At 46.2% G+C, this 12010-nt stretch overlaps 1 protein-coding gene across 3 annotated transcripts in view; it reads left to right on the plus strand.

The window, feature by feature from the left end:
* Positions 1 to 12010, plus strand: part of LOC135916572 (cell division cycle and apoptosis regulator protein 1-like) — a 236534-nt gene that overhangs the window by 204133 nt on the left and 20391 nt on the right. For all 3 annotated transcript variants that reach the window (XM_065450003.1, XM_065450005.1, XM_065450004.1), the window contains 4 exons: positions 1785 to 1872; positions 2096 to 2259; positions 4818 to 5004; positions 8229 to 8447. In XM_065450003.1, the coding sequence (XP_065306075.1) occupies positions 1785 to 1872; positions 2096 to 2259; positions 4818 to 5004; positions 8229 to 8447 (658 nt within the window). The remainder of the gene's footprint in view (positions 1 to 1784; positions 1873 to 2095; positions 2260 to 4817; positions 5005 to 8228; positions 8448 to 12010) is intronic.

Genomic DNA, 12010 nt, shown 5'->3' on the forward strand with positions numbered 1-12010 from the left:
AAGCACACTCTAGCAGCCGGCATACGCTGCTTATAAGCAGCGTTCTACTACTGTCGGGCCTTAATCGCCCGTCCTATCGCTTTCCGTGTCATTCTTATCACTGTCACCAGGCGACACTTGGGCAACAACATAGGCAATGATGGTGAAAAGTCGAACCTCGTAGCCGACATCTCTTCGTGGTCGCAGCAGTGCTGCCGAGCAACTTCTTCACATTCCAAATGCCACACACTGTAGTCAACAGTATACCCATGTCGCATGCCAGCGCCGACTTTTCGTGTCATGTTCGATAGCACGAACAATGTCTAATTTTTCTTTTATGCTGAGCACCCGGCGTCTTTTTTATCTGAGTTTCGACATGACGCGAGTTCTCGGTTACATGACGCCACAACGCTCTCTGGTACTGCACCGAAATGATGTTAATGTTGATGATGCTTCCACGTGCAAACGCACAGGGCGCTTGGAGGCCGTTGTGCTGATCTGTGAGGCTTGTTGTTCTGCCGGGCCACCCAATGGATACGACGCACCGCTGTGTTTGCACAACGAAAAGTGGAAACACTACGTGTTAACCGATACGTATGCAATAAGCTGATATGGCTGCCAGCGGATTGGCGTGCAACAGCAGTGGTTGAGGCTGTGAGATAATGAAAGTGGAGGTGCTGGTCGCTTCATTAATGCCTTTTAGGACCTTCAGTCACAGCAAAAAAAAATTAGTGTTTGGTGCCACGAAGGTGCCTGAATTATCTGGCATGTCCAAAAAATTGGGCATTCAATACAATCGAACCTCGATATATCGTACAGCGCGGTGACCGCAAAATAGTTCGATATAGCCAGAATTCGATATATAACATCACGTAGAAAACGCGTCAAAAACTAGCGCAAATCAATGAACCAATCGTGGCGCAATAGATACTCACATGAAGCTTCAAACAAAGTATTTGTTTAGTTCGCTGAAAGTACTGAAGCTGTGTAGTCTGCTTCATATTGGCAACCGCGTGCTTGACCACGGCGTCCTCAACATAGTCCAAACGGTCCACAAGAGACAGTCCAGTGCCTTCTATTGTGCCGCAGTAGCGGCGTACAACCGCCAAAGCAGCTACAGCCTCAGTTGCAGTCGGGAGCGGGGCATCATCAGCGCTTGCTGGATCAGCCTCGGCAGCGTCTTCGTTTGGCCGCTCAGCAGTCACTTCTGCCGCGATCTGCACGTCTGTTAACTCCGCCACTGTTCCGATGCTGTCGTCACCGCCAACAAAGTCCGCAATGCACATGATGTGTGGTTCAGCACCGACAAAGCGCTCCAACTGGCTCCACGGCTGCCTCGATCACGCGCGCCTGGCGGGGCAAGCCTTGCCGTGCGCGCGTCATCGAGGCGGCCTTGGTGGCTCCAAGCCGCCGTGTGCGTACGCCACTACGTTCAAATGGCGCCCTTGGCGCAACCGATGTGGGCAGCTGTCGTACGCAGCAGTCTGCAACGCCCATCGCGCCGCCATCTTCGAGAGTGTTGCGGGAAAGCTCGCCTCCTGTCAACAGAGCGCACTTGGTCTGGGGCGGCGGAGTTCGATATATCCATTTTACATCCGGCCCCATTCTAAATAAAGAATTAAAAATGCATGCGATTTTCCATGTGATATAGAAATTGTTCGATATACGCAATAATTCGATATATCCGTGTTCGATATATCGAGGTTTGACTGTATATTCATTGTTGACTGTACTTAAAAATTTTGATATTTGCACATTCCATCTTTCCTGTTAAAACATCATCCTTCTTGTTCTATCTGGTTCAGGATGATGAAAAGAAAACAGATGATCAGGATGAAAGCGATGCTGCTTCAGAGCAGTCTGATGGAGAAGGTGATTCTGAAGAAAACAAAGGTAAGGCACACATGACTCCATTCTTTCAGCTCGAGTAAAGTAAGCACCGATTTGAGAACTATCTTAGGTACTTTTTTGGATTACTGAACATAATTTGCTATTTATTTTTTGTAGCCAGCAGGTGTGTGTGTGTGTGTGTGTGTTTTAAGGTGTATTGCTTGACATAGATGGACAGTCAAACTGAGCTAATGGGCTGTTGACTGGAGTGTATGTTTCATTGCAGAGAAGCGAGCACGCAAGGAAAATCGTCCCCAGCAACAACGTACACTACAGCGTCATCTGCTTCTCTCATTCATATACTTTGACCAAAACCAATGTGGTTACTTGCAGGACAGGGACCTTGAAGACATTTTCTACATTATTGGCCTTGAACTCTCACGTGGCCAGGTAAGGAGGCAGTTGGTTCCACTTTATACACTGGTGCACAAAAGTGTGTGGACCAGAGGCTCACTAAAAAAAAAACAACTTTTTTTTCTAATTTACATGCACAAACTGAAATTGATGCGTGCACTGGAAAGTTTGTAATTCAAAACTTGGACTGCACTCCTCAATTTCAAGTTACAGTCACAGACGGAGAAGGACATCGACTTTATCGTGGAATCCCTGGTTCGTAGGGAGGACATGGAATGTGGTTAGAGCAGCGTCGGCTAATTTTTAAAGCTTTCCATGTGTACTGTCCCAGGTTTTGTATCCTTTGGTGTGGTGTCTTGCTGACTAAACCCGTGTACAGTAAAACCTTATTAAATTTTTGTCCCTCAATAATTTGGAAAATTGGATAAGTCGGACTTGTCCTCTGGTCCCGGCTTATGTATGCATTATTTAATGCAATTAAACTCTTGTTAATTTGGATGTATTTGGCCACACATCAGTTAATTCGAACAACCCTCGTACTTCGACGAATTCAGACTTCCACAAATATGCGATGCAAAGGAGGAAAAATGGCGGTAGTGTCCAACTGAAACGAAGTGACAGAGTGCACATCGCCAGTCATCAGTGGAAATCGTACGTAAATGACAGCAACACAGGAACACTTCGTGGCTGTTGGTGCCCTTAAAAACTTTGTTTTTGTGTTTACCACCATGAATAACAACGCGTTAGCCAAGTGCCTTCATAACTTCATAATCGGCATCCACGATCGCATAGTTGATGACTGTGGTTTCGTCCGCAGTTGTTGCAGCAAACGGTAGTTTCATTTCGACTCAGTGTGTGTTGTAGGCCAGGTGCCTTAGAACTGCAAGGTCGCTGTCCATGATCATGCCGATAGTGGCCATGGTTTCGTCCGCAGTGCTAGCAGCATACTGTTGTTTCACTTTGACTCGCTGCAAAGATGTTGAGGATGAAGAGCACAGGCTGCATCGCAATGGACAGATGATCTGTTGGCTACTAGCTCACTGTTGACGCTATAATCGGGATGTGTGCGTAGTAGTAAAAAGTGTGTCTCAGATGAATGCGTGCACCACGACTGCATTGCTAAGGAAGTCATGAGGCATTCACCGCTGCGAGAACCAGTCATTCACGAGATGACGAGAATTGCGACTTCTGCACTGCTTTTGTGCAAAATAGAAGCATGATTTGCTTATTCACTCCATAAATAAAAGCATGTAGACATAGTATGCATTTTATTGTTTTCTTGATACCCTTGATAATTCGACATTTAGTTAATTTGCACATTTTCTTGGTCCCATGAAATTTGAATTCATGAGGTCTTACTGTGTGTGTAGCACTGATTGCTGACGGAATAGAAATCACGACATTAATCCTGTACATATAATGTTGGCCCATAGGAATCATTAAAGCACACAGATCTCTTAGTTTAACAGTGCATGGTATTCAACGGCTTCTTAAATTTTCTTACATTTGGACCAACTATTTTTGGCCAATTATATATGTTCCATTGTATATGTATGACTGGGTACTTGCCTGTTCTTGGTGAATACTCCAGAATGGGTGTGTGCCTCTGTGACACGAGAGGTATAGAATAAATTTATTTATATATGTGTCGTAGTTCTCTGTGCATACACCGCTCATCACCATTCTTCCCTCGTCAAACATCATGCATTGCCTTAGTCCTTGTGACATTGTTGTGCTGACGTTAAACATAAATGTAAAAAAAAAGGTGTAATTTTGTGGTTTTATGTGCCAGAACCACAGTCTGATTATGAGACACCGTAGTGGGGGACTTCTGATTGAGTTTGAGCACCTGGGGTTCTTTAATGTGCACCCAGATCTAAATGCACGTGTTGCTGAATTTTGCCCCCCATAAAAATTTGGCCACCGACGCTGGGGTCAAATAAGCGACCTCTTGTGCAGCACTGCAACACCATAGCCAGTAAGCTACTGCAACTGGTTAAACAGAATTGTATGCGATGCGACATTCTTAGTTGTATAACATTTATTGAACCGCTTCTCTAAAGCTTTACATCACATGGATTCCAATGTGTGTGTGTTAGATCTACATATAGTACAGCCGAATCTCGGTAATTCGAACTCGAAGGGGCCTGAAAATTTGTTCTAATTAAAAGAAGTTACAATTAGAAGAAAGACTTGTTTTTTGAAGTATTCGTGCACCATAGCACGATGCAGAAATGGTGTGAGTCGTGAAATATTGCTACGTGCTAGCACACAACTAGTGAGGACCACGAAACTGCCCACGCTGCCTTATGCTCACTTCCCAATAATGGCAGAAAACAAAACTTCAAGGAGTGGGCTAAGCTGGCGCCGAGGTGGTGGGGCTGGCCACAGGCAATGAGGCTTTGCTCATGTCATCCGCTACTTTTACCTCGCTAACTGGAAAATGCGTTGCGTCATTAAGCCTCCGACATGGCATTAGATTTACTTGTTTTTCTATTTAATCTCAAATCACTGTCCCCATTACTGGTAACCTAGTTTACTGATGCATATAACTGCACTAAACGTATATTTTGTGTATGCTTGTGCATGTACAGGTTCGCCGTCTTCTTCAGAAAGTATCAAAGCGGGAAACAGTGCGATACAGAAGCCTAACTGATGCACCAGTTTGTCCCGAGGACATTGTTGAGGAAGCACCTGTGGCTGATCAAGAAATGGTGGATGAGGATGAAGTGCCTGGAGATGAGCAGCCATCAGAACAAGACCTGCAAATCATAGCCATGGGTATACGAGTATTTTATGCTTCAAGAATTATTGTTTGCTCATTCGAAAGAATTGTTACTTTTGGATTCATTGTCTCTATAAGTAGTTTCATGGGTCTCCTTTCTGCAGCGAAGGCATGCATAAGCAAATGAGATCCTATACTTTGGTTAAATTTGAACTAGTCAACTGCAGTGTTACAACGAACGCTGATAATCCAACAAAAATTGTCCGGTTTATTTGAAGTCCGTAATATCCGAAATTCCTCACTTCCGAAACTGTGCTCGCAATGTGTAACAATGTTATTGTAAGGAGTGAGTGACGAACGTGCAAAGTACAGAACAAACAAGCAAAAAAGAAAAAAATCGCAGTTTCGCCCGAAAGGTGAAGCATCGATTGCGACAGCAAATTAGTAGACAGCTATGTGAAGTATAGATAGTAGTTTTATCGGCCATATAAAGTTGTAAACATTCGCTTACTAACTAAATGAACAAGCACTGTGTCACGCGTGCATAGGTTAACACGAACACATCTCGCTCAATCACCGCGAAAAGTCACTGTCAAAACATTGGAATGAGGTAGTGCGGCAGCAACAGCGGGTGAATTGACCTCAGTGCTATCGCTCGCTTCAACGCGAACTAAACGTCGAAAGCACAGCCCATGTGAAGCTACCGGCACTGACCGCACATTGTCCACATCGCAGGTCGTTTTTAGATACAACGCCCGCGTGGGCGCGCACTTCGTCCACATTGCAGATTGCTTTCAATATACGGCACCCGCGCAAGCATGCACTGTGTTCACATCATAGATCGCTTTCAAGATACGACGCCTGCGCGGGCAAGCGCTTTGTTCACATCGCAGATTGTTTTCAAGATACTGTACCCGCGTGGCCAACAGCAGCCACCAGAACCCTCTCTCCTTCACCTCCCCTCACCCCCCCGCCCCTCGTGCCTTGCGCTCAAAAGCCGGCGCGTTTCTGCCCCGCCTTCCTATCTCGCATGCGCGATATTGAGCCGCAATTGTCGGCTGACCCTCGCAAGTCAGTTGCCAGCCCATGTCGACACGGCAAAAGTCTGTTTTATACGGCCGATATTGACAAAAATTGCCGCGGATTTCAACCGCTGTAGCCGATAGTCCGCTGTAGAGTGGTCCGTTAAAAGCGAACTTCGTTGCATTAATAAAATAGGCAGACCAAACTAAGGTTGAAATGTGGTCCGTTATATCCAAAAGTCTGTTGTATGCAGGTCCGTTGTAACGGACGCAGACTGTATTTCATGTGTGCTCTTCAGAATCATATTTCATATTTTGTTGAGCAGCTTATTTGTCACAAAGTCAGGCTGGCTTCTGTAAACTTGCATGTCTAGCACGCATGTCAGTATAGGTGCCAGTTCAGATACCTTCTGCTTGAAAGGAGGTACAGTGGAATCTCGATGATACGATCACGGCTAATACGAATTTCTGGATGATACGAATTTTCTGTGGTTCCAGCTGAGCCCCATTACTTTGCAACGTGCTAGAGAACAGTTATTACGAATCAATTTTCAACCCGCGTCGGTTGATACGAAAATTACCGAAGACACTAAAAATTCTAAATTGTGCTTGGCGAAAGCCAGTTACTGCTGCTGTCTGCGCTCCAATTCATTCGCCTTGGTGTTAGGCGATATCGCCTGTCGCTGCTGCCGCTTTCGTTCTGCTTCCCTGCCTTTGGTACCCAACGATCTAATCAGTCGCTGTTGGCGTTTCCGTTCTCCCTCCCTTGCTTTCGCATCTGGTGACATGTTCAGTCGTCGCATGCACATTCATTCGCTCCTTGTTCTTCTGGCGTTCGGTGTTGGGGGAATCAGGCGTCCACTGCCGCTTCTTCGAACCGCGTGGCGCGGAATCACTGGACCACTTCGGAGCCATGCGTCTCACGCACTAAACTGCAACGAGACGTCTGTCGAAGGAGCGGCGGTGCAGCTTCCACTGCCGACGCATGGCCGACGTGCCAAGCTCGTTCTACCGCTGCGTGACGCTACGGTTGCTATGCACAGCGGCGCCCCCCACCGGCGCGCCGGTTTAAGGAGGGGAGGAGGTTGAGCCGCTGCACGGAGAAGAGGCCACAGTTGGCACGATTCCATGCACGGTCGGATGCGACCATGAGCATGAATGAGCCAAAGCTTTCACCTTAATAAACGCCGCGCCACCGACTGCCACGAAAGAAAACAGTGCGCAGTCACGTGATTTCTCCCCTTCTCTTTCGGTGCGGAGGCGCGCACAGTGCGGAGGCCGCGACTGGGCGCGAAGAGTTTGTAGCGGTGGGGCCTTTGTTGCTTTTGTGCTTTTCCTCCTTTTCCACGTGCCATCGGACGGAGTAGCTACTGTGCTTCGGACCGCATTCTTTGTGTTAGACATGGGCCGTCCACCACCGGCGGCTGAAACGCTGCACGCGCTTGAAGTTCTGAGGCGTGCTATGGCCGCGGATGAAATCAGCGACGACACGTGCACGCGTTTTTATGGATTTGAACAAAGTCTGCTAAGTGACCTGACAAAGAAAAAGAGGCACAATGACATTAAAGACTTTTTCTTCAAGAAATAAATGCTTTTTACGTACGTGTGCCTGAGTGAGTTCACCTCTGACTCTTTAATTTAGCTATCTTTAATTGTTTCGATGATTCGAATTTCAGCTAATACGAATATTTTTCGTGACCCCGTGAGATTCGTATCATCGAGATTCCACTGTATTTGATATGCAATTCAGTTCAGGAGCGAAGGGAGGTAGTATCACACAAAAAGCACATAGGCTGAAAAGGTGATGAGCCAAAGTTTGAACGTTATGTTGGTAACTTCTGCGCAAACCAGTTCTAATTTATAGTTGCTCTATTTCTCTCTTGCAATTGAATAGGCTTTGTTTTTGGTCTATTTGGCACATGTTTATCTTAGAAGGTTCAGCACGCACACATGCATGCTAAGAAACATGGACACACGAGACAAAACAAAGTAGGTGCTCCTGTATCTCTGACTTTCATTGTTTGGGTGTTGATATTGAAAATTATGGTGCAAGCGCCTCTTTGGTAAACCGAATGTGATATTTTGTGTGAGGCCAATTTTTAAGAGCTTCATATGTTACCTGGTTCTGAGTGATGGTAGCAGTAGAAAATTCAATTTTTTGTATTAAATTTCTCGCAAGGTACCAATGTAAGGCAGGCATAATGCTTGCCACAGTTTTCGTCATGTTCTGTAATAGTCTATTGGTTTCTTATTGGCAGGCAACCGTGGTCTCCTGCTGAAGTCTGAGGATGGCTTGCAAGAAAGTAGTGCTACTGACCCTTCAACTGCCTTGGAATCTGCTGGTGCGGCTGGGGCTAAACTGGTCTTCCATGATGGAGCCCTGCTGGACGTGGGCAAGTTGCTGCGACAGGTAGAACGCAGTGAGAGAGCCCGTACAAGCTCGGAAACCCGCTTGAAGGAGCTCATTGAAGCCTTGGGTCAGTATTTGCAAGGGTTATGCAATATGCCTCTAAAGATTATACTGGTTACTCTACAAGAGATGTAGAGTTGAAGTTGGCGTAGAGTTGTAGTGTTGTAGTGTACATGTAGAGTTGTAATGTTTGGCATTCTACGTAGAAACGCCAAACATTACATGTGTGGGAAGGGCCTTGCAACACTTTTTGGACATGTCAAATATACCTCCTTATTCAGCAGACTACTGTATTTCTCGATTGTAATGCACACCCGTTTGCTGTGACCTAAGAAAAAGTTCTTAACAGTACTGTGCACTTCATTATGGTACTGTGCAGCAGCCACCAGTGTAGAACGCCTCTCCTTTTTCTGCCAGTCCTGCACGGAAGTTTTGGGAACTCCGAACGCCCGCGATGTGGCCCAATTTTCATCCGTCTCAGCATACATGATCACTTTCCTTTAATTGCGTCATCGTGATTGAACACTTGGCTTGTCTCCGCAGTCGGCACTTCCATGCTAATAGAGCAAACACAGAAAACGGGAAGACGGCCGGTGGACTAACCTGAGCAAACATACTACAGCATATGAAGGCAGCTATGGCACTTAGGCTCGAAGTGCGTACGAGGTGGCCATCTTGAAATGCCGATGGCGATATGGTAGCGCAGATTTAAGGTCGTACTCGATTCTAACGTGTGCACAATTTTTTTACCTGTTTTATTGGTAAAAAAGTTCGCGTTAGATTCGAGCAAATTTGGTATGCTGCCATTAGCACTTGAACCAAGTGTTGCTTGTCTGAACGAAGCAGGAAACATACAATATCACTCTGAAGGTGAACTTATCTCGCATGTTATGGTAGCTTGTAAAACAGTCTATGTTCTCCTGAATGGATGTAACCATGAGATTTCCTTGGAAGTGTTGAGTGTCATTATAAACTCAGTTCCCAGAGCATTTTATTAATTAGAGGCAGTGACACATTAGCATGATTTTACTGGACAACTATGTGTGGCACCACAGTACAGCTTTCTCATGCCTAAGTGTTGCAAAATTGTGACAGCTGGCTAGAAAATTTTTGGCTTGTGCACATGTATACAGTAAAAGCTCGTTAATTCGAACCGCAAGGGGAAGCCGCTTCAATTCGAATTAACGAAAGTTCGAACTAACGAAAGTGAAGGAGAGCAACAGTACACTGCCATTTGGAAGGATTAGGGCATGTCAGAAATTTGGCGTGTCAGAAAGTGATGGCGCGTGCCGCGGGCACACGCCCTCTTCAAGTCGAAGCTCTGGGTCCGACTGTGCCACACCACCGATGTCCACCGAAACGAACGTTAGCCGAGGCTTAACACCATCATAATGAATCGCGACGGCCGATACCTCCTAAGCTGAAAACAGACGGGCACAACCGATGAAGACTGCCGAGACAAAGACGCTGAACATGTGAAGGTGGCGAAGGCCCCGATTCGTTGGTTCTTGATTGCAAGCGCAGCTGAAACGCACTTGAGTCGCTGTGTTTTGGTGCTTGCCGCGCTATCTCCGCACAACATTAGCAGCTGCACAAGATTTGCAAAGCCTCCGAGATTCGCAACGGACAAGAAGTTTCAGAGGTTACGTAGAGCGGAGAGGTGGCAGCCGCCGCTGCTTTCTGGCTGACCCCGCGCCGGTCAGATTTTTTCCGATTTTGCCTTCTCTCGCCGTTGTCTCCATTCCGGAGGCGATGTAGCCTTGTTTGTAGCCAGTAGGCGCGTTTCTCTGGCCGTGTGCCAGGCGAGCGTAGTTCGAATTATCCGTGAGGGAACCTTCTCGCGTTCGAATTAACGGACTTTTTTATACATAGACTTCTGTGGAACTTGGCCGGACCAAATCATACAGTTCGAATTATCCATAAATTTGAATTATTGAAGTTCGAATTAACGAGCTTTCACTGTATAATGCGACTATAGGTGTAGCTACAGTTAGCATGGTAAACATATTTGTTTTCTTCTAGAATGATAGCACATTTTGATGTTGAACATTACACCTTTCGGACACATGAAATGTAAAAGACAACCATAGCAAAAGTACAAGGGATACATATTTTCCTGCTTATTTATTTATTAATGCTGACATTTCTATGATGGATTGTAACATGAAGATCAAGTTTAATAAAACAGAAAGCAAGTACAAATGTACTATAGAACAATAGCCAGGTGGAATTGCAGCTTTTTGAGTTTGCTACTTACATTTGCCCATGCCAGCCACTTGGCCTGTCACACACACACACACACACTCTCGCTAACGCTATACAAAATGACAAGGAACGTGTTCCTCTTTCATTGCTTGCCTTAGCTTACTGCATCAAACCAGGCCCACTCTATAGCAATGCTTGAGCACCAGAACTGCACTCCTGCATTCAAGTGTGCTGGTGCCCATGAATAAGGGACTTCCATTATCCCTATGGCAAAACTGGTTCCTTTAGCTGAGTGATAACAGGTAGTGCCATAAAACCATAGTACAGTAGAACCTCATTGATGCAATCCTGTTTTGTACAATTTCTCGGTGTCAACATTTGCTATCGAGAATGCAAAAATTACCCAATACAGTAACGTTTCTTTTTTTACCGGTTAATACGTTCCCGGAAACCACAATCTTTCGGGACCAACATTCAATGCACCACCAAACTGCGATACAGTCAAACTTTGTTAATGTGTACCCGCCTAATGTGTAATTGCAGTTTAAATGAAGTCGCGAAGATTCCCCTACCCAGCCCCCATTGAACTCCATGTATTGGCTGACCGCTTAAGCCGTAGTCGCTCAGTGCCCACCAGACGGTTAGTGCGTACTACTTTCTTTCTTGTTCGACATGCACAGGCACAAAATAGGCAAAATCTCATGTGCGCAAACGTTCGCTTCTCCGATTGCGACACCCGGATTACAGCTGCCAGCGATAGTGACGTTTAAACATGGCCGCCATGACGTAGTTCCTGCTCATACGGCTGTTGGTGATTGCAGCGCACAGAAGCATGGCCTTCGAGATTCGCTTCCGGTAACGCAAAGAAACTGCTGGTAGGGGTGTCAATTCGCTGTCGCCATCGAACCCAATCCAATCCAATCCAAGTAGTAACTGTGTAGAAGCACATTTTTTTTTTTAATGCTTAGGCATTTCTGTGCTTACCCAACTAGGAAAATGTCTCTCCGTCTGTCCGTCCCGCAAGACGACCACTTTCAAGATAAAGCCTGCTGCAGCGAGCAACTGTACCAGACTGTACCATCACGCTGCCTGTCACCTCAACGCGAACTAGACGGCAAGAACGCAGTGCTCACGAAGCTCTCGGCACTAGCCGCACCCTGCCCCTTTCGCAGGTTGCTTTCAAGATGTGGGCCCGCGCGTCTCTCTTCAGCACTCAGCGGCGGAAACGCAGAGCGTGGAGCTATTAGCAGTCGGCACTTTCTGTCCGTATCGCAGATCATTTTCACGATACGGTCTGCGTGGCAGTGCCATGTGCACAGGCACCGCCGGTGTACGTTTGATCACGTTCATAATGGTTCGACGCGGATGGATGAGGTTCTAACAACCGATAACGGCTTATAATGGTCGGAACGTCATCAGCACACC

Source organism: Dermacentor albipictus, chromosome 1 (genome assembly GCF_038994185.2).
Source record: "Dermacentor albipictus isolate Rhodes 1998 colony chromosome 1, USDA_Dalb.pri_finalv2, whole genome shotgun sequence".
Lineage (NCBI taxonomy): Eukaryota > Metazoa > Arthropoda > Arachnida > Ixodida > Ixodidae > Dermacentor > Dermacentor albipictus.